Raw genomic sequence first — 26,968 nt, forward strand, 5'->3', positions numbered from 1 at the left:
CACAAACAGCAAAACAGTGCCTTAACCAGGGGAATAGTGTGCACATTCAGACACAGTTCAGGTCAACACATCTGAAATCTGACAGGTAAACAGCAAATTCCACCATAGAATTCTGCCCTGTCTCCAGCTCAATGTTAAACTAAAGAGATTCTGTTGTGATATAATGTGAACACAGTCTGTTGGCCGGAGTTCTCCCAGAACAATATGAGGCGTTTACAGTATATCCTGAACGGGAGGGAATACAAAGGCTGCGTTCACACTGCAGCATGTGTCCAAATTCAGATTTTTTATTTGTATCCGATTTTTTTATGTAATTGTTTACGTTACAACAAAATGTGACTGCTATGTAACTATAATGTGACCTGCATGTGCACAACAGAACACAACAGAACACAGCAGAACACAACAGAACACAACAGAACACAGAGGAACACAGCAGAACACAGAAGAACACAACAGAACACATAAGAACACAGCAGAACACAGAGGAACACAACAGAACACAGAGGAACACAACAGAACACAGAGGAACACACCAGAACACAGAGGAACACAACAGAACACAGAGGAACACAACAGAACACAGAGGAACACAACAGAACACGGAGGGACACAACAGAACACGGAGGAACACAGCAGAACACAGAGGAACACAGCAGAACATGACAAAACAGAACACAGCAGAACATGACAGATAACAGCAAAACACAGAACACAACAGAACACAGCAGAACACAGAACACAGCAGAACATGACACAAAAGAACACAGCAGAACATGACAGAACACAGCAAAACACAGAACACAACAGAACACGACACAAAAGAACACAGAGGAACACAGCAGAACGTAACAGAACACAACACAAAAGAACACAGCAGAACACAAAAGAACACAGCAAAACACAGAACACAACAGAACAAAACAGCACACAACAAAACACTGCAGAACACAATGTCACATCAGTGCATCATGTTTGTGGAAGTAAACATGGTCCCAATTCATCTCAGTCCTGACTCATTTGTGGCTGTTTCAAGTTATTTTGGCAATCAGAGCCAATATTTACTTAATCAAGTCATTTTGCGAAGCATATCAAGAAGGAAGAGGGTAAGGATTTAGGTTCTGGCAGTCTGTGGGGAACTTTCTGCCACTTCCATTTGGAGGAGCATGTGGATGAGGAGTCGGAGCCGTGGGACACTGATGTGAGCTGCTTCACTCGCACAGACTTTCAAAATTACTTTAGGATGAGCAGGAGAACATGTGCCTCACCAAAACACGATTTTAATGTGGACTATCGATTCAGATTCATGACACATACAAATGAGGCCTGCGTCAGATTTGAGCTGTTCACACTGACATGTAAAAATCACACACTGGTCACATATGGGTAAAACAATCAGATTTGGCCTGAAGCGTGAACGTAGCCAGAGATACGGTTTTACAATCAGTTATGATGATTTTAAAGATCAACACAACTATCATTAAGAACAAAATCAAACTCTCATCTCAGATTAACAGGGTTTACTGTTTCGTTCATTGATTCTGCGGAAATGTGTAATATTTCTCCGCCCCCTATGCTACTCTTTTTATTCTTTGTTTTTACTTGTAAACCACCACTTTGATGACGACAGACCATGCCTTTCTCTGATTGGCTAATCCACCTGTCAGTCAGTCCCACTTGAGCTCTGGGAGATAAGACATGCACATTGCTCTGATTTGGTTACACTGTTAATCCCGCCTTGGAATTACATCCAAAGCAAGCAAAACCAGACTGGATTTCTACCATCTATCATTTCTATCGTTGGGTCAGGCCAGGCTATGAACATTAGGCCTTAGATCCCCATATTGATTTGCATGGGCCCTGTGTCTGTTTACAGCTATTAGAGGTTTTCAGATTATAAAATGAGATTATGTCATACTCGCAGATGGAGGGAAGAGCCAGCTTTCCCTATTGATTACATTGTACTTTGCCATGAAATATCTACAAGATAAATTCACAAATGTTTCATCTGCTTATTTCTTTCAGTGACTATAGACCCATTAACTTCTTGTATTACACCAACAAGACAAACAGCATTTTAACAATATTCATTTTAGCTGCCCCTCCATCTGTATTAAACGTTACTGGCCTATAGAATGTTATGTCATTTGAAACCCAGAAATAGAAGCAATTTAACATGACATGACCTTAAACACTGAGTTTCTAGGAAAGCGCCATTACAGCCCAGGATCTGAGATTTCCTTGTAAAACAGGTTCAAAGTAAAGAGTGAGGTGAACATTAACAGAGCACATGTGTTTTGTTATGAGGAGATGAGGCTGTCCCTTCCCGGTCGTCTTTATATTGGACTTTTATATTGGACTTTTATATCATTGGGATAAACAACCTGATACAAAATGGGATCTTATAAATGTAACGTAAAAGCAGAGGTAAAACTTTAAACAAGTTCAGGAGAGCTCTGAATTAAGTCAATCAAGAATGAATCTAAAACACCAGGCCAGCAAAATGAACTGCATTCCTGTTCAATGAAGGATTGTATTTCCTCATAGAAATGGCCCTTTTAACTCTCCTCTCAAATAATTTCATTTACTTTGGCTAAGATCTGTACCTCACTATGTTCAAAAGAGTGGTTAGTGCTTTTGAGATGGAGATGGACAGCAGATTGGGGTCCTGAGCTGCTCCTGCGATGGTGTGGGTACATTCTCTTATGGAGCGGCTGTTTTTTTTCTTCTCAGATATAACGCTCACTGCAGTCTTCACTACACTGAACGGAGTAGACCACATTGCTTTGTTTGTGGCTCGTGGAATGAGGGCCTTGGACATAATTTATCTCCTATTTATAACTCCATCCTCAGACGTAAATCTAAACAAGGAAAACAAGAGGTCTAGCCAGTATGCTAATAGGTGTGAGAGCACCCATTAGGGCCCTGAACGATTATGCTAAATATGACTCAGGGACAATTCACAATTAGTGTAGCTCATTAGACCGAGCCTACAAACAAAAACTGTAAACAACTGTTGTGTTAGCTTCAGTGCAGTTAGCTCCTTGCTTCAGACAAATATAAGGCGGCGTCTACTTATAATCTGACCAGAACTGAAGAAGCAGCTTGGATGAGCAGGCAAACATCTTCAATTTAAAACTTTTGTCCAGTTACAGACTTATTTTTTTTGTTATGCTAAATAAAAAAATAAAAAAAATCTTGACAAGAATTATGACCAAAAGTGTAGATAGAACTAAGTAACCTTTGGTCGAGGGTCCATCACCTGCTTGTCTCCATGGAGATGTTATAGCTATGCCTGGAATTTTCCACACTAGAGCATTAAATATCATGCTAAAATGACTATGAAAAACACAAAAGCTTACGGTGAGCCGGTTCGCCTCTGCACTGATCTGACTTGTAACATAGTCTGGGGCAATCTGGAACTGCTTGCCTCGAAGGAGTTAGAAAAGCTTAATGCTATAAAAGTACTGAGCAATTTTATTTTATCATTTATTTTGTTTGGTTTTAGTTTGCAAAATGTCATGCTAAAAGGGTGAAAATACAAAGATGGTGTCGGTGTTTTACATTCAAACTTATAACTGAAGCGGTGCCAGTCTGAGTCAGGTTGTGGCTGATGCTGCATTTGTGTCTCATCTTTTTTTAACCAAGGTTTTTTCTCCTGCTTCACAAAGAGCCAGACACAGAGGACGACATTGAACAAACATAAACAGAATGGCTAATAAGACTGGAGTCTGAAGGACGTTTACAGAGCTCCTGCAAAGTGGGAATTTATGGTTCTAGATATCAGCAACCACAACATCAATACTGTAAATGTTACACACTGGATTGTGTTCTTTAAAAATGGGAGAAAGAGACGCCTGGAGCTTCAATAAAACATGAAAGAACAAATGACATTGGTTGAAGTTGTTTTGGTTTGAATAAAACATGTAGCAGAAACAGTCAGGATAAGATTTGCCAAAACAATTGAATTACTGTTTCTATCCCATTATGTTGACAGGAGGCCCTGCCCCGCCAACAGTCCCCCCGCCTTGTCAATCTAATTATGCGGTGCTGATCACCTATCGCCAAATTGAGCGTCTTCTCAAAATCTGTTCCACCGCTCCACAAGAAAACAATGTATTCATAGAAATCCAGTGTGTATTCTCTCGTACTTGGCCTGTCTAATCCAGTCCGTCACCCACACTGATCCTGTCCTGGTTCTGCGCTGTGCTCTAGTCGGCTCTGCAGCGTTGTAGCAGTAAGAAAAATTACAATTAATCAATGAATCTATGTGACATTAAGGTCTATAGTTTTCTCCTGCATGAGTACGTTACTGCATGTGTGAACTTACAACCCCCAAACCAGAAAACCTAGTGGAAATAGTAAAGTAGCAAGACAAAAGCAAAGGCACAAAAAACTACCTCGAGTATCAAGGAGGTAGAACCAAATTCTAGGCCCTGGGTATAAATCATATTGGTGGGCCCTCACTGAATGTTGTCTAATGAAAAATACACATTACAGACTTTATGAGGAGCCCTTCCATTCACTGGGTCCTGGGTAAATAGTACCGTTTACCCCCTCCCAGTCTGACGCCCCTGTTGAGTATAAGCGTATAAGTGCAATTGTATCTATACCTATAGTATTTACATAAGTCTAAGAATCAGTTTTGCATAATATAGAACTTTTATAGGCGCTACCTGGCAGTCAGGTCTTTCTCTCAGGTCCCCAGGGCAGCGGAGGCTACAGTAGCATTTGACTATAACTGTGGAGGAAGTGAATGATGCAATGTACAACCACTTTACTTTGAGAGTCCAAATCTTATGAGCGATTATGTTATATGTAATTTTAATTATATGCTATAAAAGTTTATATGGACATTTAGAGATATTTTACTAAAGAAAAAAGTTTTCAATGACAGTATAGCAACAACAACTATTATGCTAACAAGTACTTCCTGATTACCTGATAATAAAACACTCTCTAAAAAGATGCCGACAGTACACAGCAGACTTACTTTGACCTCAAAAGCTGCTTACACTTATCTGTACTAGGGAAAGACAAATTTTGCTCAAATACATGTGAAAAAAATGGGTACAGTGTCTAACTTAAATATAAAAAACAAAACAAGAAATCCTACTCACTCTCCACCACGGTCTTGCGGTCCGATCCGTCGTCACTGATCTGCTGTATGTTCCCAAAGTGAATATCGCTGAAGAAGATGCGGTTGGCCCCTTTCCCTCCTCCCCCTCTGTAGTCAAAGGTGAGTGCGATGACGTTTTTCATGTGGTCGGGGTCTTCAAAGGGCTTGATGGGAGCGTTCAGGTTGTTCTCGTCAGACAGGTGAACGCTTTTGAGGATGGTGCGCTCGGAGTAGAGCAGGTATCCGTCGTAGTCGCTGCAGCTCTGGCCGTCCTCTGCTAGCATACCGTGAGCGCAGGCGCAGGTCCGAGCTCCGTTACCGCGATAAAGACACAACTGGTGGCACCCGCCGTTATTGTTCTTACACACGTTAGTTCCTGTGGATAGAAATATGAAGGTTACAGTAAAGTTAAATGGAATAATATGCAAATCTCTCAATACTGACAGAAATATAAAACTTTTACTTAAATTTTATTTTATGTGGCAAAAAAAAGGTACTACAGTCACAACTAGGCATGGGACGATATTGAAATTTTGTGTGACGATCATCATGGCCAGAATAATCGCGCTTAACGATTATATCACGTTAATGATTAAAGTTGTTAATTATAACTTTAACAGAGAATGAAATTCTCTAGTAGAATTAAATTTGGGGGCCCGGGGCAATAAGCCTCACATGGCCCCCTGTAATACAAATTAACAGGAAGAGAGTCCAATTTTGGGGCCCCGGACAACAGACCCCTTTGTCCCCGTCTGTCGACTCCCCTGGGGAGTGCTTTTTTCCTGCACATTCAGGTGATATAATGGCGATTGTCTTTGTTGGCGATTATCACTATTATACAAAATGTCCCACAAACGATTATTGTTAACCCTTTTTAACATGGTAAAGGATATATAAGGATATATTTGGTCTCGTATTAGCCCCAGTGTAGTCCAGGTTTAGCTCCGAGTTTAGTCTTAGTTTTGATGCATACGATTAACAACACAAATCTAAATTCTCCGGATGTGCTCGGCCCTCTCACCCTGCTGTCTGGCCTTGTTGAAAACCTTGATGTCCTTTAGCTGGACTCCGATGCCGGTCCTCAGAGACACAGAGTCTGTGGCGTTGTCTTTGCTTCCCCGTTTTATCGAGCCATTCGCGTGGGTCCTAAAACACAACAGAAATAAACACACTTAGAAACAAAAAGATGTCTGTGTCATTAAAGCAACACTGTGTAACATTTTGGAGCTGGCACATCTCCTGCATGATTCCATGGAAATACAATCACACTTTAGAACATTCTCTATGGAGACAGACATGTTTTATGCCATACTGTGGAAGGAACATAGACTGTATATATAAATGGACATAGCTAACCTGCTAGCCGCTGTGTTCCAAACAGAAAGTAATCATGGGACCCCTTCCAGCTCCACTGACTCTGGCTCCACTTCACTTTCTATTGAAAAACTGTGGCCCTTCTCTCTGTAACTGCTGCTGTCGTCATTTTGATCTTAAAATGTTCGTATTAACCTGCTCTACATGATCCTGGTGTGTTTGTTTTGCTATTTTGTCTCTAAATCAAGATATGAACATTAATAACAGACTAATCAGGCACCTTCTTTTCCCGACGTCCCTCCCGCTAACATTAGCAACAGGTTTGATTGACAGCGTTGCTAAGCACCCGCTCCCGGCTAAACCAGCAGTGCGGGCGTTACCTTCAACAGCCTCGCTCCAGATTGGCTCTTTAGTTGCTATGATACTCGTGGTAAGAATTCCAAATATTGAACTTGGCTGCAAATTAGCCGCTATAAATGCTAGCCTCAACAAGCTTCATTGGACTGGAGCCGAACTCTGTGGGTGACGTCACACTCACTTAGTCCACCTCTTTATGCAGTCTATGGGAACGAACCACATTTCCATGGAAATAAGCAGGAGGAGGCCCTTCCCCAGGCCAAATAAGAGTCAGGTTTGTGGAGATGCAAGCCTACTCACAGAAAGGACCATGTTTGCTACTTGCTTCAGTGCAATAAAAGTATCCAAAATGAAAAAAAAGCTTTTATCTTAGTCTGTTATGTATGACCTTGGCAACATGGTGCAAATGCTAATAAAAGTTAAATATAAACCATGATAAAATATATAAAGATAAGAGTTGTGTTTAAGGAGTGTATCTGACCTGTCCCTCCAGTAGATGTGTTTAAAGTGACCTGTCGCTCCAGTAGATGTGTTTAAAGTGACCTGTCCCTCCAGTAGATGTGTTTAAAGTGACCTGTCGCTCCAGATGTGTTTAAAGTGACCTGTCGCTCCAGTAGATGTGTTTAAAGTGACCTGTCACTCCAGTAGATGTGTTTAAAGTGACATGTCGCTGCAGTAGATGTTTTTAAAGTGACCTGTCGCTCCAGTAGATGTGTTTAAAGTGACCTGTCGCTCCAGTAGATGTGTTTAAAGTGACCTGTCGCTCCAGTAGATGTTTTTAAAGTGACCTGTCGCTCCAGTAGATGTGTTTAAAGTGACCTGTCGCTCCAGTAGATGTGTTTAAAGTGACCTGTCGCTCCAGTTGATGTGTTTAAAGTGACCTGTCACTCCAGTAGATGTGTTTAAAGTGACATGTCGCTGCAGTAGATGTTTTTAAAGTGACCTGTCGCTCCAGTAGATGTGTTTAAAGTGACCTGTCGCTCCAGTAGATGTGTTTAAAGTGACCTGTCGCTCCAGTAGATGTTTTTAAAGTGACCTGTCACTGCAGTAGATGTGTTTAAAGTGACCTGTCACTGCAGTAGATGTGTTTAAAGTGACCTGTCGCTCCAGTAGATGTGTTTAAAGTGACCTGTCACTCCAGTAGATGTGTTTAAAGTGACCTGTCGCTGCAGTAGATGTTTTTAAAGTGACCTGTCGCTCCAGCATGTGTTTAAAGTGACCTGTCGCTGCAGTAGATGTGTTTAAAGAGCGTCTGACCTGTCGCTCCAGTAGATGTATCCTTCAAACACAGACACAGAGAACATGTCCATGTTGTTGTTGGACAGAACCATCTCTCTGTTCTCTCCCGTCTCCAGGTTTATGCGCTCGATCTTATCTGTTCGAGCGTCACACCAGTACAGCAGCCCATCCTAAGAGAGAGACAAGAAAACAGGTTTTTTACAGGTTTTAAACATTATAGCACCAAAAACATCACATTTTACAATACAGAGATCATAATAATTTTGTTTTATGGACAGCTTCAGTTTGTTAATGTAGTCAACTCATAGCCTGTATAAAAAGTGGATTAAGTGGATGTGACGTCACCCACAGCGTTCAGCTCCAGTCAAATGAAGCTCATAGGGCCAAACCTGGAGTGAGGCTGTTGAAGGTAACGCCCCTTCCCATTCGTACCACTGGTTTAGCAGGGAGCGGGCACTTAGCAACGCTGTCAGTCAACCCTGTTGCTAATGCTAAAGTGAATTGGAGCCAGAGTCGATGGAGTTAGCAGATTAGCTATGTCCATTTATATACAGTCTATGGGTCAAATACAGTTTTTGCCTTTGATTAAAAAAAATATATATACTCCCTTTTCTCCTTCCTTTCCTCTTTGTTTCTTTTGCTAATTGTTTTGTTGCCAGATAGAGTCAGTACAGCTAAGGGCAGTGGGTCTTCTTCCCAAACAGGTTTAAAATGAACTAAACCCCACAGTAAAGATGAAACAAAACACACAAGTGATTTTAAACATGAACCCAGAGTAAACCCACTGTACCTCATGGTCTATAGAGATGAAGTAAACAGTACCTCATAGTCTACAGATGAAGTAAACAGTACCTCATAGTCTATAGATGAAGTAAACAGTACCTCATAGTCTATAGATGAAGTAAACAGTACCTCATAGTCTATAGATGAAGTAAACAGTACCTCATAGTCTATAGATGAAGTAAACAGTACCTCATAGTCTACAGATGAAGTAAACAGTACCTCATAGTCTATAGATGAAGTAAACAGTACCTCATAGTCTATAGATGAAGTAAACAGTACCTCATAGTCTATAGATGAAGTAAACAGTACCTCATAGTCCACAAAGGAAGTAAACAGTACCTCATAGTCCATAGATGAAGTAAACAGTACCTCATAGTCTATAGATGAAGTAAACAGTACCTCATAGTCTATAGATGAAGTAAACAGTACCTCATAGTCTACAGATGAAGTAAACAGTACCTCATAGCCTATAGATGAAGTAAACAGTACCTCATAGTCTACAGATGAAGTAAACAGTACCTCATAGTCTATAGATGAAGTAAACAGTACCTCATAGTCTATAGATGAAGTAAACAGTACCTCATAGTCTATAGATGAAGTAAACAGTACCTCATAGTCTATAGATGAAGTAAACAGTACCTCATAGTCTATAGATGAAGTAAACACTACCTCATAGTCTATAGATGAAGTAAACAGTACCTCATAGTCTACAGATGAAGTAAACAGTACCTCATAGTCTACAGATGAAGTAAACAGTACCTCATAGTCTACATATGAAGTAAACAGTACCTCATAGTCTACAGATGAAGTAAACAGTACCTCATAGTCTACAGATGAAGTAAACAGTACCTCATAGTCTATAGATGAAGTAAACAGTACCTCATAGTCTATAGATGAAGTAAACAGTACCTCATAGTCTATAGATGAAGTAAACAGTACCTCATAGTCTACAGATGAAGTAAACAGTACCTCATAGTCTATAGATGAAGTAAACAGTACCTCATAGTCTATAGATGAAGTAAACAGTACCTCATAGTCTATAGATGAAGTAAACAGTACCTCATAGTCCACAAAGGAAGTAAACAGTACCTCATAGTCTACAGATGAAGTAAACAGTACCTCATAGTCTACAGATGAAGTAAACAGTACCTCATAGTCTATAGATGAAGTAAACAGTACCTCATAGTCTATAGATGAAGTAAACAGTACCTCATAGTCTATAGATGAAGTAAACAGTACCTCATAGTCTACAGATGAAGTAAACAGTACCTCATAGTCTATAGATGAAGTAAACAGTACCTCATAGTCTACATATGAAGTAAACAGTACCTCATAGTCTACAGATGAAGTAAACAGTACCTCATAGTCTACAGATGAAGTAAACAGTACCTCATAGTCTATAGATGAAGTAAACAGTACCTCATAGTCTATAGATGAAGTAAACAGTACCTCATAGTCTATAGATGAAGTAAACAGTACCTCATAGTCTACAGATGAAGTAAACAGTACCTCATAGTCTATAGATGAAGTAAACAGTACCTCATAGTCTATAGATGAAGTAAACAGTACCTCATAGTCCATAGATGAAGTAAACAGTACCTCATAGTCTATAGATGAAGTAAACAGTACCTCATAGTCTATAGATGAAGTAAACAGTACCTCATAGTCTATAGATGAAGTAAACAGTACCTCATAGTCTATAGATGAAGTAAACAGTACCTCATAGTCTATAGATGAAGTAAACAGTACCTCATAGTCTATAGATGAAGTAAACAGTACCTCATAGTCTATAGAGATGCCATTGGGCCAACTGATGCTGACGTTCACCAGGACTGCCCTCTGAGACCCATCCAGACGAGAGCGCTCGATCCTGGGATACTGACCCCACTCCGTCCAGAACAGGTACCTGCCCCGGGACAAACAAGACAGAGGGCAAATAATAAGGAGAGAGTAAACAGAAGGAGAACATGCTTAAAATGAACCAAAATTACAATGATCATAATTAGCAAACATGAATTTCTCCAAATAATTGCACAAATGTTCAATATATCACTGAAGTAAATATAGACAATAAACGATAATATTGAAACTGATTTATGCAACTGACACAAAAATCCAAGAGCAGAGTTAAATAAAAACTATTTTACATCCACAACATTATTATAAAATCATGAGCTGCAAGAAATAAACAGCAGAATGAAACACTTTAGTTCTTTATTTATTTATTCAACTTTTTAAGGCTTAAATCTTATATTGTCAAAAAATAACCAAAAATGTCCCAATAGAGCAAAGAAATAAGACACACGATAAAAACTGACCCCCAAAAAATATTGTTCCAACTTTCTTATGTACAACAAAGAGTCGATATAGTGATTAAAGTTGTAAAATCCGTGTAGTTTGAACCTAAAAAACATATCGGGGTGGGATTAAATAAGTGTACACTTCTTCCCACATCCCTTTTGAGAATGTTCAATGTTTTTTGTGGAAGATAATTTATTTTATTTTATGGACTGTAATGACATGTACTACATGATTTATGAACATACTCAAATAAAATTCAAATTCAAAATTCAAATTCAAATATCCTGAAATGTGGTTTTGTATTGTAGCAGTTCATATTTCAGCCTTATCTCAAATTTGACTTATTTTCTGATGAGGTAAGCAAATTGTACTTGCCAGAGAAATGTATTTTGTTAAAGCTATAGTGTTTCCGCTCTCTTTTTACTGCCTTGGCAATGAAGTTACACAGCGCTAATCACCTATTGTCAGAACCTGGTCCATATCTTCTGTCATACTTTGCTGTCCCAGCTCAGGAGCAAGCTCAACTAGAGTTTGTAGATGATAATAAAATGAGTATTAATACTTGGTGGCACTGTTTGCTCCACTGTGGCTGTGGTCTGCTCCTGTTTAATTTAGAAACAGCATAAATAATTGTGGCTCATTAGGTCATTATGATAAGGCCTGAACGCTAAATTATATTATATTAAAGAGGCTTGCTTCATTAAAAGGCCTAGATTTCCTAAAATATTTACACAATAAGTCAACAGTTTGGACATAACATCTCATTCAGTGTTATTTATTTATTTTATTTATTTTATTTTTATTTTATTTTATGTTTTTTATGTATTTGTTTTTTATTTTAATTAATTTTATCCATTTGTTTATTTTGTTTTTTTTTTACTATTTTGTACATTTTAGATACCTACAGAAAACATCAAATATATGAAATAAAATATATGTAATAATATAGTGAAGAAAAAAAACTTAAAAATGACTTAAAATTTTTTGGCAATGCAAAGGGTGGCTACTTGAAAGGGTGATTTGAATATAAAAAAAATATTTTGTAGAGTTATTTATTTCTATATTTCTATATTTCTTTGCTACATAAATCTATATATCTAAATTCATATATTTGACGTCTTTGTAAAAAGTCAAATAAAGAAAAAAAAAAAAAACACTGAATGAGAGGGTGTGTCCAAACCTTTGACTGGTCATGTATCTACAGTGTTTTATAGTAATTAGATTATTTAAAAACTATGAAATAACATTTAAAGAGATTTAAAAATAAGTAAAATTATTATAAATCTATATAATCGATACATAGATTAGATAGATGTTATTACAGACCAGGAATGTTCCGCAGTACAGGGCGTCAGAGGCATACGTCTGCATCGTCCCAGTCAAATAAATAAATAAATAAATAAATAAATAAACACTTGCCCTCGCTCTGGGTGAACGGTTATGGCTCGTGGCTTGTCCAGACCCTGTGAGATCACCACGTATCTGAAGGAGCCGTTGAGCCGAGCCACTTCAATCACATCAAAGCCTTGGTCCGTCCAGTAGATGTTTCCTGTTACGGAGAAAATAACAAAACGTGAAGGAGTCTGTGGGATTCTTCAGTCGTCCAGGTTTGATCCATAGTAAAAGATCATTTCAAATCTGTGACTGGACAAAACATTGTAGGAGTGAAGACGTTTTACTTGACTACAATTGAGAGCAGTATCTGTACTTTCTACTCCATTACATTTTTGAGTATCTTTTATGATCGTGTGAGACCTGCTGAAAAGGCTGAGGGTTTATTTTTAACACGTTCATAATTTGAGCAAATAAAAATATACAAATAAAAACATCTCATCTAAAAAATCAGCATATATCTTTATCAAAATCACTACATTTGAAACTTTATTAGATTTCAAAACCTGCTCAAAATACTTTTACTTTTACTCTTTAAGTCCATTTTTAAATGGTTACTTGAGTACATTTACGTCACAGTGGGCATGCACCAGTGGAGTTGAAAACGGGGATAAATCAGCAAAATGGCATCTTGAAAATAAACATGTGACATAAACATGACATAAGTGTATGGCTGTCATTATGGATTTTAAAATCTTAATATAGGAATCTGCAAATCTGACATATTATGGGCCACAGCAGCAACTCAAACACTGGGTATCGGTATCGGCTCCAAGAATCCACACTGGACCGTCCCTGTGCCCTCGTCTAAACTCCACTGAGAGCTGGCGTGTCTGTATTCTCCTCCCGCAGCGGCTCTGACCTGCGATCCAGTCCACGGCGATGCCCTCCACTCGCCCGATGCCGTTGGTGACCACGTCCTCCCTCCAGGTCTGGTCTCGTTTGGCTCGGCTGATGGTGCTGAGGCCCATGTCCACCCAGTAAATCGTGTCGTTGTCTGAGGAGGGAAATATAAGATTACAAGAGCTGTGGAAAAGTAGAGAAGTATGTGAGAGTGGTGAAGATTATTATAACAGCTCCCTTTGGATCTATGCTTTATCCAGTTGTGGATGTAACAAAGTAAAAGTAGTGAAGTAGAGTACTTAAGTAAAAAATGCAGGTATCTGCATTTATTTATTTTACTTTCGCTACATTTGAGATCTGTACTTTCTACTCCATAAAAGTATTTTTTATTATTGTCTAAGACCTGCAGAAAAGGCTGAGGGTTTATTTTTAACACTTTCATAATTTAAGCAAAACAAAAATATGCAAACAAAAACAGCTTAAAAAAACTCCCCGACTGATTCAGTTGTTTCTGTTGAAAAATGTTTTGTACCTGTAACACTTTAAGATTTTCTTGAATGTAAAGTGCAATATAACACTGTATATTATTATTATTATTATTATTATTATTATTATTATTATTATTATTATTATTATTATTATTATTATTATTATTATTATTATTATCATCATCATTTATTGTTATTATTTATTGTTATTATTATAGATTCTGAAATAGCAAAAATTACTGCAGTACTGATGTAGCTGAGTCATAATATGTAATTTACAAATTGGCTTTACATAATATGTAAAGCCATAATATGTAAATTTTTAGCCAAAAAAATTGATAATATAATGTTTTTTTTATACTATTTAAAAGTTATTAAACCAGATATACATTGGCCAAATCAAACAAGGCCAATATAAGTGAGTGATTAAAACTAACCCTCTTCTGACAGTAGTGTGTAGTACTGATGTAACTGAGTGGACTTAAAGCCACAATATGTAACTTTTTAGCCACAAAACAGACTAAAATAAAGCATACTAAAAACATTTAAAACTAATTGAACAAATTTTGCACTGGCCAAGCTGAACAAGGCCACTGTCAGTGATACTGTGTTCTGAAATGATGATTACCAGCGTGGAAGTCTATGCCCACAGCCAGAGAGGTGCCTGACACTGGCACCAGGGCGTCCGACTTGTCTGCAGGGTCCAGAGGGATGCCCCGGATGCCCTCGTGCACCGAATACAGCAGGAACGAGCCCACGCCTGCAGGGGGAGCGACACAGCAGTTTAGGTATAAGCACCAAGGGCTGGTGTGTGGTGCAGTGTAGTGAGAAGTACAACATAGACCACAATAAGAGATGGGAAGTATTCAGGGGTACACACAGCATCAAAATGGGTCTAAACTGGAGATAAACCAGGACTAAACCAGGACTAAACCAGGACTAAACCAGGACTGAGCCAGGACAGATAACGAGAGCCTTTTTCACAGTGAACAGTGATGCGTTTTAAATTCATCTCCTGTTATGAAACAAATGGTATATCTAAAGGTTAATACCCCATAGCTGTGTAATAGCCCCTCTTTAACGTGTCCGTTCTTACCCTCGCAGGACTGGTGTCCGCGGCGCAGGCTGTACCCGGCGGTGCACATGCAGGCTCGGGTGGAGGGAGATGTGGGGAGGCACAGCTGGGAGCAGTCGCCATTGTTAATACTGCAAAGATTAGTGCCTAGAAACACCAGAAACAAGACAAAACACAGAGAAATCAAACAGTAGGTCAGCTAATGTTTTATAAATGTGTCCACGCTTAGATAAACACTTCTAAACAAGAACCCAAATGTTGTTAACGTGTCTGAATTATGTTTTACTGACAGGTGAACAGTTATATAATGTATGCTTATCAAAACATAAAGATTTTTTTTTAAACCAGCTTTAAAAAAAAAAACATAAAAAGTGCTAAAAAACAAACAAACATAAAAACAGCTTAAAAAATATAGAAAGTGCTCAAAAAATATATAAAAAGTACTAAAAACATAAAAACTGCTAAATAACAAACATAAAAAGCGCTTAAAAAAAACCCAACAACATAAAAACTGCTTTAAAAAAAAGATAAAAACAGCTAAAAAAACAAAACAAACATAAGTGTTAAAAAAACCAAACATAAAAAGTGCTAAAAAAAACATAAAAAGTGCTAAAACATAAAAAGTGCTAAAAAAAAAACATAAATAAGTTCTAAAAACATAAAAACTGCTAAAAAAAAAAACAAAACCCAACAACAACATAAAAACTACAAAAAAATTAAACATTAGAAAAATGCAATGCAATGGTAAATGATCACATTTTATACAGCACTTTTCCACGTTCAAGTCACTCAAAACATTTTACACAAGAAACCACTCACACATTCACACACACATTCACACACACATTCATACACCAGTGTACACAGACACTGGGGGCGAGGGGGGTTAAGTGTCTTGCTCAAGGACACAACAACAGCATTCATCTGTGGAAACTGGAAACACACCACCAACGAATGTTTATGTCGAGAGCGGAATTTGAACCGCCAACATTCGGATCAGTGGATAAACACTCACCCCATGTATTAGTTTGTCAGATCATATTTCTGTCTTTTTGTCAATTCTTCTGTGAATTAAAATGTGAAATTTGAACAGAATCCTATTATTAAAATATAAATCCCAAATCTGATTGTAACTGCAATACTTTTTTGGTGATTTGACATGTTTCAGCCCTGGATGAAACCATTATTGTTCACTTTATACAAACTGCAGATGTAGTAGCCACATTCAAATGATACTACAGGAAATACCGAGGATAAATGAGGTTTAAAAGTCTGAATAATGCACAGTGTATAGGAGCTTTAAACAGTTGTTGAGGTTAGGCGTGTTGTCACGATACCACATTTAGATATTAAGGAATGAAGACGTAAAATATATGAAATAAGATGCATGGAATGGAAGAAAAAAAGTGAAAAATGTGGAAAACGTCAAAAAGTGAGGACACCACCTAATGACATCACCAAGAGAGTGTTTTAACTGGCTGAGAAAGAGGATAATTAAATGTCCAGGATTGTTACAACATGCATGAATTATAACTCTTTATTTAGACAAGAGAAAGTGATTCTCCACAAGAAAAAAGAAGTTAGAAGAGAGGAAGGAGAGAGGGAGAGAGAGAAAGAAAGATGAGAGGAAAAAGAGAGAGAAGAGAGAGGGAAAGGGGGGGGAGAAAGGGGAGGGACAGTGGGAGAGGAAGGAGGTAAAAGAATGGGGAGAAAGAGAGAGGAGAAAGAAAGTAGAGAGGAAAGAGGAGGAATAGAAGGAAGATGAGGAGAAGGGGAAGAAAGAGGGTAAAGACTGCAGGGAGAGAAAAGGGGGAGAGAAAGGGGAGAGAGGAAAGACAAAGAAGAGAGAAGAGTGTTCAGTGGTCCAGGTAGGGACTTTTTTAGTATCGATACCTACTCAAATGAGTATCTAGTTCCGATACTAGTCTTAGAATCAAGAATCAAATACTAATTGATACTCTCAACAGCCCTAGAGCGCAGTACCTTTCTGAACAGTCTCGTTGTAGATTTTCAGGTGCATCATGGGAGACGTGCTGTTCCTCAGGACTTTCCAGTTTCCTCCGTCTTTTTTGTCACATGTTCCGATCTGGTCCGTCCCCTGGTCGGCCCACCACAGTTTATCTCCTGCAACAACAACACAGAAACATGAGGCTAATGTACAGAGTGTACAGTCTACTGACCCAGAAGAGACATGTGTCCTCTGCATTTGACCCAGTGTTTAATGGAAAAAAGAAAGGAAAGAAAGGAAGGAAGGAATTAGGAGACCACAAATTATCTCCTTCAATAATATCACAGAAAATTGAGATTAATGTACATTCTATTGACCCAGAAGGGAAATGTATCCTCTGCATTTGACCCAGTGTTGCATGCTAAAAGAAAGGAAGGAAGGAAGGAAGGAATGAAGGATGGAAGGAAGAAAGGAAGGAGATCACTTTATTGACCCAGAAGTGAAATGCATACTCTACATTTGACCCAGAGTTTAATGCTGAAAGAAAGGAAAGGAAGGAAGAAAGGAACGATACCACTTTATTAACCCAGAAGAGAAATGTATGCTCTACATTTGACACCGTGTTTAATGCTGAAAGAAAGGAAGGAAAGAAGGAAGGAAAGAGACCACTTTATTGACCCAGAAGAGAAATGTATCATCTGCATTTGACCCAGTGTTTAATGCTGAAAGAAAGGAAAGGAAGGGAGGAAGGGAGGAAGAAAAGAAGGAAGGAAAGGAGAACACAGCTTATCTCCTACAACAACACAGAAATGCAAAATTGAGGTTAATGTACATTCTATTGACCCAAAAGAGAGGAAAGAAAGGAAGAAACAAAGGAAGGAAAGAAAGAAAGATTGATCTATGTATCTACTGACAGACAGACAGACAGACAGACAGATAGATAGATAGATAGATAGATAGATAGATAGCTAGATAGATAGATAGATAGATAGATAGATAGATAGATAGATAGATAGATAGATAGATAGATAGATAGATAGATAGATAGATAGATAGATAGATAGATAGATAGATAGATAGATAGATAGATAGATAGATAGATAGATAGATAGATAGATAGATAGATAGATAGATAGATAGATAGATAGATAGAGAGATGTTGTGGTTCTTTGAAAAAATAAACTCTGGGCCAAATAAACTGATGTTTCCAATGACCAAAATGTAAGAAAAGTCTGAGGGTCGATAGAAGGAGCTGGCTGTTGCGTAATGTGTTTTATAGCTGTGTCTGGGTGAGAAGGAGATAAAGAAAAGACCATTTATCGGGTGTTTCTGTCCACGGTTATTTCAATCTGACTCATCACAATTTCATTTCAACTTCAGAGAATATTTTTTTATTTCGCTCTGAGAAATTCACTTTGTAACAATCGGCAGAAGGGCGAGGGCGAGAAGAGGACCTTACAAAACGTGTTATGTGTGGTATGACTCAGCACATTCAAACATGGATCATTTTGAGACCAAGGTCAGTGACAATTTCAATGTGAACTGCCTCGTATTATTTCTGTATAACCGCACATTTAAAGAGGTGGGTAGTTACCATAGAGCTGGGGTCGGTAACCTTTAACACCCGAAGAGACATTTTAGCCAACTCTGTAACTCCTCATCATTTTGGTCTTAAAATGTTCACATAAACCTGCTCTGAATGATCCTCGTGTTTTTATTTCACTACATTAACCTGGAACATGTGTCACACTAAATCCTTATGCAAATGCAATGTATAAACTTAAATTATAGCCAGTCGGGTTTTAAAACTTTTCTTGTACAGCCTCTTTACTTAAGACTATAATAAGACACTACCCAGAGCTCAGTAAACAAATTTAAAATGGTTCATTAACACCGAGATGACTCCATATGTCTGGTCTTACCCATAATGGCCAGAGCAGTTGCTTTGACCAGTTTCCCCTTCACTGACTCGATCACCTCCAGCCCAGAGCCGTCCAAATTACAGCGGTTGATGGTGCTATTCCCAGAGCTGATCCAGTACAACTGCTCAGTGTCGAAGTCAATGGAGAGACCTGTAAGACAATTTCAATACTAAGGAATAGACTCGATACTTGATACCAATACCGTGATGATAATAAAAAAAACTCTCATTCTTTAGACAACATACTGTGATTTTCCAGATTAAATGGTAGCACTTTGTTTTCTTTTCCCATGTGTCTTATATCTGTGTAATCCCTCAGTGTCCAGTAGGTTCATAGTGGTCCATGGGCATGTACTAGTCTATGTGTCTTATACTTGTTCTCATTAGGGGTGTGCAAAAATATCAAAATATCAATATATCATATAGCTTAATTTAGTGCTACAGTATCGATATCGTGGGCTGCTGAATCGATGTATTTTTCTGTCACAGCACTACAGTTGTGTGGCTTGTTTAGAGGAAAGAAATCTGTTTATGCGATACATAGATTCACTTTTTTGATGATTAAAATAGTTGCTTTGCACAGGTAATGGTTTAACAAAAACTTTTAGTATCACAGTAGTTTCAGTCGATATGTTGTGATCCTTCAGAGCCGTTAAACTGCACATGTCCCTGTGTAAATGTAAATGTGGAGCTCGTATAAGCTGTGGATGGATAATATTGACCAATGAAACAGTTTGATGTGTTCTTCTAGTTTGTCACATCCACTGAACAAAATGCACTTTATGTTCATTCATCTTCAGTAAACAGAAGATAAAAGCAGCATTAAGGTTTATTTTTTGTGAAAATGGGGCTGATCATTAAGGGTCATGAAACCTTTATTTTTCACTGAATCGTATGGAATCAGCTTGAAATATATCATATCATTTTGTATCGAATCGAAAAAGTACTGTATAGAGATATGTATCGTATCGTGGCCTATGTATCGTTGTATATATCGTATCAGCAAAATCTTAATGATACCCAGCCTTAGATTTGATACAGCTAAAGATCGTTCTAAAGATTTTCAGGGAAGCTTCATTTTTGTCCTGTGAATGTTGCTCTTTTAGTATCGATACCTGCTCAAATGAGTGTCTAGTTTCGATAATAGTTTCAGTATTGTTTAGTAACTGATTTTGACAACGCTAGTGAGCAGAACAGACAGCAGGGGGCGCTGTAATGTAGTGCACAGAGTTTCACGTACCCACTGGTCCTTTCTGGTTGGTGAAGAGGATGCTCTGGTTGCTTCCGTCTGTGTTGGCCATGCTGATGTTGTCTCCATCAGTCCAATACAGTTTCCTAAAAAAAAAAGCAAACGATACATATATTTAGTTTGTTTTCTGAGCGGCTCAGTGAATGTAACAAAACACAACTCCAGGTCTGTTTGTGATGAGGAAACAACATTACGACATAGATCAGAAAACAGTGTAATATGGGCTCTTTAACTCAAATTACTGGTGAACTAAACATTTTTAACGGATTCTGCAAAGTATAATCAATTTGGGAATGACAACATCATCTGATGTGACTGCTTTGCCTAAAATGTTCCACAGGTATTTAATTGAAGTGTATTTTATTTGTGTTACTTATTTTTTTTTAATTGCAGTTCTAAATTGGAAGATTACTGTGATCGTGAAATATTAAAATAAAATTATATTATTTTTCGTCGCTCAAAATAAGCGTCACACTCGCAGAAGCCGGTATACCCGCCAAAACGCCGTGGATTTATCGACAAATCTGCATTTGGAGTCTTGACGATCTTTGGCTCCACATACTTCTGTGAGCAGCTCTTCTCCACCATGAACTATGTTAAAAACAAACCCCGCTCACGCCTCACAGACGACAGCTACGTCCTGCATTAAGATTAAAGTGACTTCTACAGGCCCGATTTGCAGACACAGAAAATAAATATTTTGCAGATATTTTGCAAATACTATAGTTGTTTATACAAAGCGTAAAGGTAAAACAAATATATATATACAGTGTTATCTTCATTTTAGAGTTCAAAAACGTATTTGCAGCTTCCAGTGTTTTCTTTTTCCGTGGAAAGTGGGTCCAATTGGCTCTTTGGGCGTTAAAGGTTGCCAACCCCTGCACTAGACTTATCTATCTCCATGGAGACAAGTAGGTGAGGCCATCAGACAGTGTTACAGGTCAGATCTATGAAGAGGAAAGCTTGCTGATGTTAAGAGCGGCTGTGGTGCAGATGAATTCCCATTACTAATTTCTTAATGTTTTATTTGAGCTCCATGTAAACCCAGTAGATCTGATATAATGTATTTGTGTAACATTCTGTAGCGCTTACTCGGGACATGTCTATAAATACAGAGGAAAAACACACAAATAATATGGGCCTTCTCCCCTGTGTTTGCCCCACTGCATTCTGGGAGACGAGCCAATGTTTGGACCAGACATCTGCGTCTCATTTAAGCCCATGTTTACAATGAGTGGATTCAAATTCCTCGAAAAGGCTTTGAAGGAAATTAGAAAATTACATAATCCAAGTATATAAAATAGAAGAAGTATTTACATAAAAAATAGTACAGATTTTTTTTGTGTTTTTAAGGTAAAGTAAAAATCTTGAGCCATTTTTACAGAGTCAAATTAGGGTCAAATGGCTGTGAAAAGTTTCATTTTAGTCTCCATGATGATCGACAAGTGTTTAAGGCAATGCTGTGGAACTTTCTAAGGTGTCGCATCTGTTGTTTTGGCGTGCGTTACAGCCTATAGTTGCACTTCAAAATGTGTTATTGTGCTATTTCACAGAGGCTAAGAGTGTCAGAGGGTCTCAGTGATGCCCCGTTTGGGTGAGTGGCCGTACCCCAGGATCGGATGCAGCACGAGGCAGTGGGGTTTGTCCAGGCCTTGGATCACTGCGTTCTTAAAGGAGCCGTCCAGTCGGGCCACGTTGATTTGCTTTTTGTTTGAGTCGTAGCTGGTCCAGAACAGGTTCCTTGAGACCCAGTCCACAGCCAGACCGTGTGCGTTTGGCAGATCTGAAGAGGAAAAAGAATAGCCTCATTAGCTCATTAGCATGTGTTAGCTTCTGCCCACACCTCTCCTCTTCACGCTCTCACGGCTAGGAACATAATCTGATTGGTGGTTACTATTGGCGGATTCACCTACAGTGTACCACCACAGTCTATGCAGAGAATGAATGAATAATGCTTACAGCGCATTGTCAAACTTGTGAATTGCAATACAAATACAAGACATTATTGAACAAAATAATAATATAAAGTGAAGAATTAAGTTTTAACTAAATATGCTGCATGCTAGTGAGCCCTTAACTCACTGTATTACAACCATAGACTGTATACATAAACGGACATAGGTAATCTGTTAGACATGTTCCAAATAGCAAGTGATCATGGGCGCACTTCCTCTCTCTGTAACTGCTGCTGTCAGACTCGTCATTTTGGTGTTAAAATGTTCGTATTAACCCGCTTTACATGATCGTGGTGTTTTAATTTCACTCATTGTGTCTGTAACTCAAGAGATGAACATTAATAACAAATGAATCAGGCGTCTTCTTTCCTCGAGGTTGCTCCAGCTAGCGTTAGCAACAGGTTTGATTGAAAGCGTTGCTAAGCGCGCGCCCTGCTAAAAAAGTGGTGCGGGCAGGAAGGGGCATAACCTTCATCAGCCTCGCTCTGGATTGGCTCTTTGGTTGCTATGATACTGGTGGTCAAAATTCCAAATATGGAACTTGGCTCCAGATTAGCCTCTATAACTGCTCCAGCCTTGATGAGCTTCATTTGACTGGAGCAGAACGCTGTGGGTGACGTCTCACTCACTTGGTCCACTTCTTTACACTGGAACAATATTAATTTTAGCTGTTCCCATTTGTATTAAATATTTTTGGCCTTGAGATGTTTTGATGTCATCTGAACCACAGCAAATACTAAAAAAAAAAGAAAAAAGTACCAGCAGACACCACGGTCTCGACCCCTGTCCCGTTGATGAAGGCCCTCTTGATGGTCTGGGTCCTGACGTCGGACCAGTAGATGCGATGCTCTTGAGCATCGTAGTCCACCACAGTGACGTTATCGATGTCCGGGACGGTGAAGGAGATTATGTAATTATAATACGGGTTATCAATGTCCACTCCACGGATCTCAATCTGGCGAGCGTAAAGCAGGAACTGACGGGACTCTGCAAGACAGAAATGAAAGAAAAATATTCGTTTAGGGCATGGGTCTCCAACATGTAGCTCGGGAGCTAATAGTAGCTCTCCACCCCTTTCCATGTAGCTCACCAGGGGATTTTTAAATTATACATATTGTGCCCAAATGTGGTTAATTAAGTGCCAATTATCACCATACATGCATCTTTTTTATGCCTAACTTGTGCACTAATAAATGGATAATGGTTTATGTTTTATAGACATACAACTGTACCCCATCTAGGCTTACTGTGCCTCTTAAATTAGCTCAGTTTCTTGCAGACATTATAAAATATATAAAATATTTAAAATTAGTAGCTCTCTGGCATAATTGTTTTGAAATGGTAGCTCACTGGAAAAAAAAAAAAAAAAAAAAAAAAAAGGTTGGGAGACCGCTGGTTTAGGGCTAGAAAACATGTTTGAATTTGTTTTAGGTAAATTAAAGTTACCCTTAGCTTTTCTAACAGATTACAGATCAAATAGGGTTGTGGAAAGTATCAAAAATCACATACTAATCGATACTAAATCTTGTGTCAAAACTAGATATTAAAAAAATCCCATTCACAGAACAGACATGAACCTTTCTGGACCAGTGGATTCACTCTGCCACTGCATCCACCAGATCAGTGTGTGGAGGCAAAACAACTTTCTCCAGCTAAACTCAGACAAGACCGAAGTCATCACTGGCCACAGACAGAGAACGTGTTAGCAGTCACCTCCAGTCTCTCTCTCTAAAATCTTCAAATCAGGCTAGAAATCTAGGGGTAATAATGGACTCAGACTTGAACTTTAACAGCCACATCAAATCAATAAAATCTGCAGTTTTTTACCACCTAAAAACATGTTAAAAAAATCTCTGTCAACTGTCAAATCCAGACTTAGAGAGACTTATCCATGCATTTGTCTCCAGTATGTTTGACTAATGTCCAAACAAGCCTTAAGACAAATGCAGTACATCCAGAACACTGCTGCTCGGGTCCTGACTAGAACCAGGAAGTACTTCACACATGTGTCCTGTGCTCAGGTCTCTGGCTCCTGTGGCTCAGAGAATAGACTTTAATGCAGAAGAAGTGAACAAGTCTCTCCATGGACCAGCACCAAAGAACATCTCCCACATGTTAGAGCCACATGAACCATCTCACATGAGGAGGACTAAACCAGGACTAAACCAGGACTAAACCAGGGCTGAACATGAAATCCTGAAGATGTGAGACAGGCCTCTACTTTGACAATGTTTAAATTCAGGCTCAAACGGTTCTGTTTATCTGTGCATATGAATGAAAACTACTATTTATGCAGAAAAAAGTACAAGGAATTAATGTATTTACCTAAAGTTTAATCAAACAACACCAAATCTTTAGCTAACTCACTCAATAACTTGTCCTTTCTGCTGTTGTCCCATATAAATCACTATAATCTAACTAAAACGATTAATTGCCCAATAGAAAAACTCCATCAAGACCCAGAGTCCGATCTATGTCCAACAATACATCTGATTATTTTTTAAGGAAATAGTCATACATTTTGCTTTATTTTTGTGAGTAGAAAATGTGTGAGAACAATTTGAAGTTCTCAGTCGTGTCCCTCCATCATCTGCTCTCTCCAGCGATCTCCATCATCATCATCATCATCATCATCTCTCTTCACCCAAATGTGGAAATTACCGCGTCAAAAACTGCAGCGTAATTATGGGTTTAACTCGTCTCTGAACTCAGGGTCACACGCCTGAAAGCCTCCGACTGCAGCGACGGCCAGAGGGATTTGAAAGTGCGTTTGACAGGTCAGAGACTCATTTAACAAACACACAGGTGACATAATACTATTTAAGAATTTAAGAATGTTTTCATTTTCGTTAAGTTTATAATTTTACTTCCTGGTTGGACATGAGCTGCAGATATGACACATGTAGAGGTAATTCTATAAATGTTACCTAGCAACCATAATTTAGGGGTCAGAGGTTATGGGGTTAGGGACAGACAGTGGACAGGGAGCTGCAGGTGGGTTAGAGGTCAGGGGTCAGAGGTTATGGGGTTAGGGACAGACAGTGGACAGGGAGCTGCAGGTGGGTTAGAGGTCAGGGGTCAGAGGTTATGGGGTTAGGGTCAGACAGTGGACAGGGAGCTGCAGGTGGATGTCACTGACAACATGTTAAACACTACACAAATAAAATTAACACTTCACCAGAGACACTTGTGTTTAGAAAAAGACATGTTTGTGTCTCAATGCTAACGCTAATGCTAACTGTGAGGCATAATAAATACTCCTTTTAACAGGTTGTTTATTTTATGTTTTACAATTTCAATAAAAGTCAGACACAGTGAGCTACTTAGCGTGCTGCTGTGAGACTATTGTCTAATAAACAACAGTTATGATTAGACTAATACAAATAAACGGCCATGTCTTTATTTTGTTAAATGAAGGTTTAAACTGTCAGAAAAGTCTTCTCTGAGCATGAATCTTCTGCATTTTGGATGGAGTTTTCTGCGGTGACGACACAGATATATGGATTTAGCGAGGCAAAGTTTTTTCCCCTCAAACTGACACTTGACTGATAAATATTTAGCGCAGGTTCTATCCCACCAAACCAAGTCATAATTGAATAACATGAAAACCTGTCAAATGCATTTTACTTCTGAATGAAAAAAAGAAAAAAAAAATTCAATCACTCCTCTGGGATCAGTGGGTCTGCAGCCGGATTAACTCAAAAGAACAAGTGAAGGAACTCAGGCCGTTTACATTACACATGCATGAGCCAGAGACACTGAGAGGGAGGGACAGAGAGAGGGAGGAGATGGAGAGAGAAGAGAGAGGAGGGAGGGAGGAAGGGAGGGAGGAAGGAAAGGAGAGAGGAGAGAGAGGAGGGAGGGAGAGATGTAGAGAGGAGCGAGGAGAGAAGCAGAGACATAGAGAGGAGAGGGGAGGAACTCAGGCCGTTTACATTACACATGCATGAGCCAGAGACACTGAGAAGGAGGGACAGAGAGAGGGAGGAGAGGGAGAGAGAAGAGAGAGGAGGGAGGGAGGGAGGGAGGGAGGGAGGAAAGGAGAGAGGAGAGAGAGGAGGCAGGGAGAGAGGGAGGAAGGGAGAAGAGAGAGGAAAGAGGGAGGGGAGAGGAAGAAGTGAGGGAGAGAGGAAGAGCAGGAGGGAGGGAGGAGAGAGGGAGGGGAAAGGAGGAAGAGAGGAAGAGCAGGAGGGAGGGAGGGAGACAGAGAGAGAAGGAAGGGAGAAGAGGGAGGGAAAGAGGAAGGAAGGGAGGGAGGAAAGGAGAGAGGAGAGAAAAGAGAGAGGATGGAGAAGAGAGAGGGAGACAGAGAGGGAGGAAGAGAAGAGGGAGGGAAGGAGGAAGAAGAGAGAGGATAGAAGGAGAGAGAAGAGAGAGGAGGGAGGGAGCAAGGCAGAGAGGGAAGGAGAGAAGGAGGGAATAAGAGAGGAGGGAAGGAGGGAGAGTGAGAGGGGAAGGAGGGGAAAGAGCGGGTAAAAGAGCCATGAGAGAGAAAGGGAGGGTGACATAAAGAGAAAGGGAGAGAGAGAACATGAAAGAGAGAGAGGGAATGTGAAAGAGATAGAGAGAGGAGAGCAAGAGAGAGTCAAAGAGAAAAAGGAGGAGAAGAGCCCTGATGACAGTTGGTGTGTGTCTGGTCTGGCAGAGTGAGGCTCTCGTGGCTTTAGCCTGAGGATAATGGAGCTGCTCTGAATCTCAAACCCACAAAGCAACAATCAACACACGTTATCTGAGCTTCAACACACAACACCAAACCAGGAGATACAGCTGTCAACACAACACAACCAACGCCACTGAACACAACCAACGCCACTGAACACAACCAACGCCACTGAACACAACCAACGCCACTGAACACAACCCACCAACGCCACTGAACACAACCAAAACCAATGAACACAACCAACGCCACTGAACACAACCAACGCCACTGAACACAACCAACGCCACTGAACACAACCCACGCCACTGAACACAACCCACC

The 26,968-nt window shown here is 39.3% G+C and overlaps 1 protein-coding gene across 4 annotated transcripts in view; it reads right to left on the reverse strand.

Annotated features, from left to right (window-relative positions):
* The window catches only part of LOC117371683 (low-density lipoprotein receptor-related protein 1-like), a 258,778-nt gene that overhangs the window by 62,902 nt on the left and 168,908 nt on the right, over nt 1-26,968 (reverse strand). For all 4 annotated transcript variants that reach the window (XM_055222032.1, XM_033967384.2, XM_055222034.1 and 1 more), the window contains 13 exons: nt 22,744-22,971; nt 21,638-21,812; nt 20,021-20,115; nt 18,782-18,931; nt 16,895-17,035; nt 14,933-15,058; nt 14,465-14,596; nt 13,368-13,502; nt 12,533-12,662; nt 10,592-10,718; nt 8,048-8,199; nt 6,141-6,265; nt 5,121-5,495 (listed from right to left, as the gene is read on the reverse strand). In XM_055222032.1, coding sequence (XP_055078007.1) covers nt 5,121-5,495; nt 6,141-6,265; nt 8,048-8,199; nt 10,592-10,718; nt 12,533-12,662; nt 13,368-13,502; nt 14,465-14,596; nt 14,933-15,058; nt 16,895-17,035; nt 18,782-18,931; nt 20,021-20,115; nt 21,638-21,812; nt 22,744-22,971 — 2,091 coding nt within the window. The remainder of the gene's footprint in view (nt 1-5,120; nt 5,496-6,140; nt 6,266-8,047; nt 8,200-10,591; nt 10,719-12,532; nt 12,663-13,367; nt 13,503-14,464; nt 14,597-14,932; nt 15,059-16,894; nt 17,036-18,781; nt 18,932-20,020; nt 20,116-21,637; nt 21,813-22,743; nt 22,972-26,968) is intronic.

Source organism: Periophthalmus magnuspinnatus, chromosome 5 (genome assembly GCF_009829125.3).
Source record: "Periophthalmus magnuspinnatus isolate fPerMag1 chromosome 5, fPerMag1.2.pri, whole genome shotgun sequence".
NCBI classification, from domain to species: Eukaryota; Metazoa; Chordata; class Actinopteri; order Gobiiformes; family Gobiidae; genus Periophthalmus; species Periophthalmus magnuspinnatus.